Source organism: Cucurbita pepo, chromosome LG01, assembly GCF_002806865.2.
Source record: "Cucurbita pepo subsp. pepo cultivar mu-cu-16 chromosome LG01, ASM280686v2, whole genome shotgun sequence".
NCBI lineage: Eukaryota > Viridiplantae > Streptophyta > Magnoliopsida > Cucurbitales > Cucurbitaceae > Cucurbita > Cucurbita pepo.
Genome location: NC_036638.1, coordinates 14,093,165 through 14,099,312, shown reverse-complemented (window position 1 = coordinate 14,099,312; position 6,148 = coordinate 14,093,165). Strand labels below are relative to the sequence as shown.

At 36.3% G+C, this 6,148-nt stretch overlaps 1 protein-coding gene across 1 annotated transcript; it reads left to right on the top strand.

Annotated features, from left to right (window-relative positions):
• The first annotated feature begins 1,717 nt into the window (after positions 1-1,717).
• Positions 1,718-3,268, top strand: LOC111799714 (zinc finger protein JAGGED-like). The gene is made up of 5 exons (XM_023683166.1): positions 1,718-1,770; positions 1,851-1,939; positions 2,161-2,292; positions 2,491-2,575; positions 2,769-3,268. The coding sequence occupies exons 1-5, from the start codon at positions 1,766-1,768 to the stop codon at positions 3,241-3,243; spliced, it is 786 nt and encodes a 261-aa protein (XP_023538934.1). The 5' UTR covers positions 1,718-1,765; the 3' UTR covers positions 3,244-3,268.
• The last annotated feature ends 2,880 nt before the right edge of the window (positions 3,269-6,148 follow it).

The window sequence follows — 6,148 nt, the reverse complement described above, 5'->3', positions numbered from 1 at the left end:
GTTGAATCTTCTACTTATAAAGCCTCACTAAAAGAACTCTAGTTCTCATTCATGAATCAATAATAAATAATGTAATGAAGGTAAATATCTATCTAGTGCTCTGATGGTTCTGAATGATCTACTCAACACCGGCTCAAGTGTCACTTTCTCCACCATGATTACTCAACTATAGTCTCAAGAGTTTCTTGCTACTCAACCTCAACTCTCACTTGCTTCATAGTCTTTAAATATTTCTTCTTATGGTTCTTATAGAAGACATTTTCATCAAATGACATGTTGACGACCCTCTTTGGGCTTTCTTTTTCAGGATTCCCCTCGAGATTTTTAAAAGGTGTCTGCCAAGAAGAGGTTTCCACACTCTTATAAAGAATGTTTCGTTCTCCTCCCTAACCGATGTGGGATCTCACATGATCGACGTATGCTCAAGCCTCTAGCCCCACTCTTGAATAACAATTTTAGAAAACAGGGTACATTTTGAAAAGAAATTTGAGTAAACGATGTTATAAGCTTGTAAGCAATTAGCAACAACAACGACATTGATAACATATAACTTGGGTAGTAAGAATCGACAACTAGTCGCATTTCCCAATAGTAAATTATAAGAAAAATTAGTTTTGGCAAGTGTAGACATGATTTTGGTAAAATGTCATACCCACATCGATTATAATATTAAAATAATAATTGACTAGGTTACATTATGCACAAATATGACTATTACATTATTCACGCCTTCCATAGTATTAATATTTCATTTAGGATTTATGGGAGAACGATAAAAGATCACACGAAAGCATGTTCATTAAGATTTATGTGTATATATATATATGTGTTCTTAATGAAAGAGCTTATAGGAAGAGAAATCAAACAAGATATAAACATGTCAAATTTATTGGGAGGAAAATTTGAGTGGGAACGCAATGAAAAGAGCTCGATTTTCAATAAATACATAAACCCAATAACCTATTTATACCAATAAAAAAAAAAAAAAAACAATTAAAATACTGATCTATCAAACAAGAGACAAACCCAAATCGCAATTCAAACACAAAACACAAACCTAATTTAAATAACATAGTCTTAATCTAATATAACATTCGGAACATAATCACTAACTACCGAAACTAAAAGTGTTGCACGCCAATAATGTTGGAAATAAAATAAATTAAGCGTAAAACGTTTTTCTCTAGAGAAATTTAATAGGATTGAGGACTACCCTTCCTTTTAAAAAGAAAAATCAAAAGCTAAATGTAATAAAGGAAAACTTTAAACCATAATAGTAAGAGATTAGTATTAGTATAAGTTAGAGACATAATTTGATAATTAGATTGTGACAATCTCATTAAATATTTAATGGAGTGAATCCATTTTGGACCCAACTAAAGTAGTGGAGATTTGGGTATAATAAGCCTAAACCCATTTCCATGGTGAGGACACAGGGTTTGATTTGTTCCCTTTTAAAGTCACGAGACTCCTACCTCCTCTTGTCTGTTTGTTGTTGGTTTCAAATTTTAAGAGAGTGGCAGATGAACTGATAGAGAACTTTCAAAGCTCTTTTTCTTCAACACCCCATTACTCAGCTACCATCTCTCTCAAACTGCAAGTCTTATTAATATTATTATTTTCTAAAATACCCTTCTTCACCTTCACTTTTATTATACCCTCCCCCCCAACACCCCCCCACACACACACACACACACACACACACACACACACACACTCTCTCCCCTTAATTCTCTATTTCTCTCTGCCTCTCTCTGCCTGTTTTATGATGTAGGTCTTCCCCCACAACAAATCTCTCTCCTTTTCCCTCTCCCTCTCTCTAATTCATATCCTGTTTTGTTGGTTTGCAGGAGATCCCAAGGCAGCCCTTTAGACCTCAACAACTTACCAGAAGATTATATCAGAGATCGCAAACAGATTATCGAAGATACCTCTACTGGTAACATAAACCCTATTCCCCACTTTCCTTTTTCCTTTTGTTTGGTGCCAAAAAAAGGACCACTTTAACCAACTTCCCCTACTCTCTCTTTAGCCCAATGATTTGGGATTCTTAACTCCTTTCATGCAAATTAAAAAGAACCCCTTTTCAACACACTCAATGGGTCTCTTATTTTCAATTCACAATGAAAAGATTTGAAGAGAAATTTTAAGGTTTTGCAGGTCATCGGAAAAAGAAAAGTGGAGGGAAGGAGGGAAATGAGGAGTCCGGAAAGGTGTATGAATGCAGGTTTTGTTCTCTCAAGTTCTGCAAATCCCAGGCTCTTGGTGGCCACATGAACCGCCACCGCCAAGGCAAACTCGCTTTTCTTTTCTTTTCTTTTCTTTTCTTTTCTTTTCTTTTCTCTTCTTTTCTTTTTTGGTTTTGTTTCTGTTAATGATGTGAAAAGAGAGAACATGAGAAAAGGAGGGATTTTTGGGTGAATTATTAGTTGCAGCTTTGTTTGTGTATGATTTGATTTTTGACTCCATTTGTGTTTGGTTTTTGGTCAGAGAGAGAGACAGAGACACTGAATCGAGCTCGTCAGCTTGTTTTCAGTAACGATAATCTGGCTGTCCAATCTCCTCCTCATTTAGGGTATTCCATTCATCTCAAATGTATTACCATTAACCTATATTTTTAAAATTACAAAAATTACAACATTTTCATATATATAATTACAATACTTAATATTTTAGTTTTCAGCTGATTTCCCTTCAAATTTTATATATATATTTTTTTTTTTTAAATAAATTTTGTGTTTTTTTTTTTTTTTTTTTTAACATTTTAGGTGCTGCCACTCAATGACACCGGGGAGCTACCACACAGCTGGCAGCGGCGGCGTAGGAAGTGATCCAACGTTGTCTCTCAGATTCCCAACAAGAATGTTCCCAGGCTCTTCCCCAACTACCCTTCTGCCGCCGACCCCATCACCACCGCCTCCTCCGCCACCTCACCAGCCATATCTATACAGCTCCCCCTCGAGGCCATCCAGTTTCCCTTCATACTATCCTCCACCGCAAGCCTCCATCAACGACTACTATGTGGGTCACGTCTTAGGGAACCCCGCACAATGCAGCCACCAGACCATGAACTACGGGTCGACAAGCAGCTCCATGGAGTCGAGTAGCTACACTTGCATCGGAGCTCCGGTGGGTCCAGCAGCGACGTTCGGCGGACGGGAGAGCGGTGGTGGAAGAGACGGATCACAGCAGCAGCGTTTGGACGTTCCCTCTTCGATCAATCGGTTTCAAGATGGGTTCTAAAAAGAAGATTAGATTTTTTTTTACCCAAAAAAAAAAAAAAAAGTTCTGAGTTATGTAATTTAAATTCTGAAATGACACGCCACCCAGAGAGAGGGAGAGAGAGAGAGAGAGAGAGAGAGAAGAAACTGACAAATGGGGTCATAATATAATAGAAGGAAAGAGGTGAGAGGGGAGTGTTGTGTTTTTATTTTAAAATTTGAGTTTGGTTAAAATGAAAGAGGTTTGGAGGTGAGAAAGAAGGTGGGCTTAGTTTGGCATGGAGATGTATTGGAGGATTGAAGAGGGTGTGTGTTTTTGTCTTCTACTGCCTTATCTGTGAAAAAGGAGCAAACTCTGAAAGGAGAGACTGATGGGACAAGAAGTTAGATATGAACTGAAACTTCCCAACCCCCCTTTTTGCAATTTCACTTCTTTTTNTTTTTTTTTTTTTTTTTTTTTTTTTTTTTTTTTTTAATTCTAAATAATACTCCTTCTCTATCTTTATTTACTTATTATTCATTTTTCATTCAACACATTTTGAATCATAATTTCAATTTGTTGAATTGATTATTGCATACATGACTAAATTAATCACACGTGGCTTAGTAACGCATGTTAGTTGACTAATAGATCGTGAAGTACTTGGTATCATTTGATTATTGATGACCCATATGATGATATGTTATGATGCTTAGTTGCGCTAAATAGAGTATCCATTCATGATTGTGGACCTTATTATTTGGTTACAATACTAAGTCTACTAAACAATTTTGACTTATATGTCTTAGAATTGGATTATAGTATGGATTATAGTAGAAGTTGTACTTCACCTTAACATGAAATGATTTGTTAGGTGGAGGGTTATTGAGACCATAACTAGATTACTCCAGATTTAATAAATTTAATCATTCACATATGTTAAGATGAGCTAGAATCACGTGAGACCTAATTTAAGTGTGCTCAAAAGAGTTGATTAATGCAAATCCAATTATTGAGTTAAGTGAGTATGGAATCATAATTTAAGTTCACGAGAGCTTAGTGTAAGTTCACCCTCAAGACTCTATAGACATTTATTTAGTGTCTATTAAGATACTTATTGAGTATTTTTATATTCCTTCGTTCCATGTTCTTTTTTGCAGATGATATTTAAGATACCAACTAGTAAAAAAGCCTAGTAAAGCTAATTTTAGACCGGAGTCATATATAAGATTTAGAGCTTCATTTATATAGTGAATTTTTTTCAAACACATTTGTATGTAAATTTCTCATGTGCTTAAATATAATATGTTTACCTTTATGGAATCCTAAAGTTATTTTCTAATTTTTAGTTTGATCTTTGTAATATCCGAAATTAAAAAATGGAGAGAGGAAAAAAATGGAAAAAAGAAATAGGAAAGTAAAAAATAAAAGAAAAAAATTAGAAATTCTCACACAAAAAAATTGGCGGCCGCACGATTGTATTGTCGATGATGAATAATAGATTTTTTTTTTTTTTTTTTTNTTTTTTTTTTTTTTTTTTTTTTTTTTTTCAACCTAGCATGGCTAGAAGGGGAGGAGGTTGATGAATTGAATTATGGGATTAATTTGAGCTGAATCGACTAAATTTGGATGAATTTCTTTGCCTAAAAATCTAGAAATCAAACTCATGGTTAAAGATTTAGAGGGAGTTTGTGAGAATTTCCTTCATAAAACGAAGGATAAGAATTTTGTGTATCCAATTTAGGAGGAGAACTATCTTGCATGCTCATATGGCTCGCCTAAGTTCAAACTGTAATTTTATGGTCTATTTAAGAATGATAATAATAAGCTATTCGGTATATCCTTGTATAATCAATGGTTTTGCTTGATTTTTGTTTCATTGGATTTTTCTTGATGAACACTATCAAGATTGAGGCCAAATGAGGACAAAATCGAGCGTGATGAAGTAAGAAAAAGGGACGAAGGCAAATTGGGCATTACGCGAGTTGGTGTGTGTCACAATTTTACTATAAATAGAGTAGGCTGTGACCCTCACATTGCAACGAGAGAAGTGGCGACCCTCAAGTGGCGCCCATCCGGCCACACAAGGGCCTAGATGAGTGTCATGATATGACTAAGGTAAATAGTGCATTATCTAACACACCACATAGAGTGGGAATTGAAGAGAAGACGAGACATAAGCAACATAGGCCACAAGTAGTCACAAATGTCAAAGATAGGCTTATTGAAGGGTCGAGTAGGGCACCAGGCCTTAATTTCGAAAATTCGAGTTCCAAAAGAAGTTTAGGCGTGATGATCTAGAGTCAAGTCCGTCTATATGAAATATGAATATTCGCCAAATTTGGAGTCAACTGAACACCGGATGGACACTCCATGACACTAATGCCCATTCGACAAAATCACATCTACTTGAGTATTGAAAATACCTCAAAATGTAATATAGGTGAAGATATGGTGTTAGTTCTCCACCACCCGTAGGTCATGTGACCTAAGTGAGCTACCCTTAGCACATGCATGTGTCATAGTGAGGGCGAGCGTTTCAAGACGAGTGTCTCAAATCAATTCCTTTCAAATGAGTTTTTTAAAGACAGTACTAGGCGCCATGAGTTTGACAACATTGCGCCCTTGCCCATGTATCGGAGATTAGATTTTGCACTCGCTATCTGGTATGATATCCGTAAATGACATGGCATGCGCACCAGAGGCCAATGTCCCGATTGAACTCAGATGAATGGATGTTCAAGATGTCCCGATATTATGAATGACACATGAGCCTGTTCTTGATAGCATGACCGAGTAAGCTACGATGGCTAACGACACCTTTTAACTTGGGATGACATCAAGACATGAGGGTCATGCTAATTGGGAACCAAGATTATGTTGGATGTGACATTGCATTGGGAGATCTTGGCCCCGAGTAGAGGCAAGGTTGAGCCGAATGACTTGA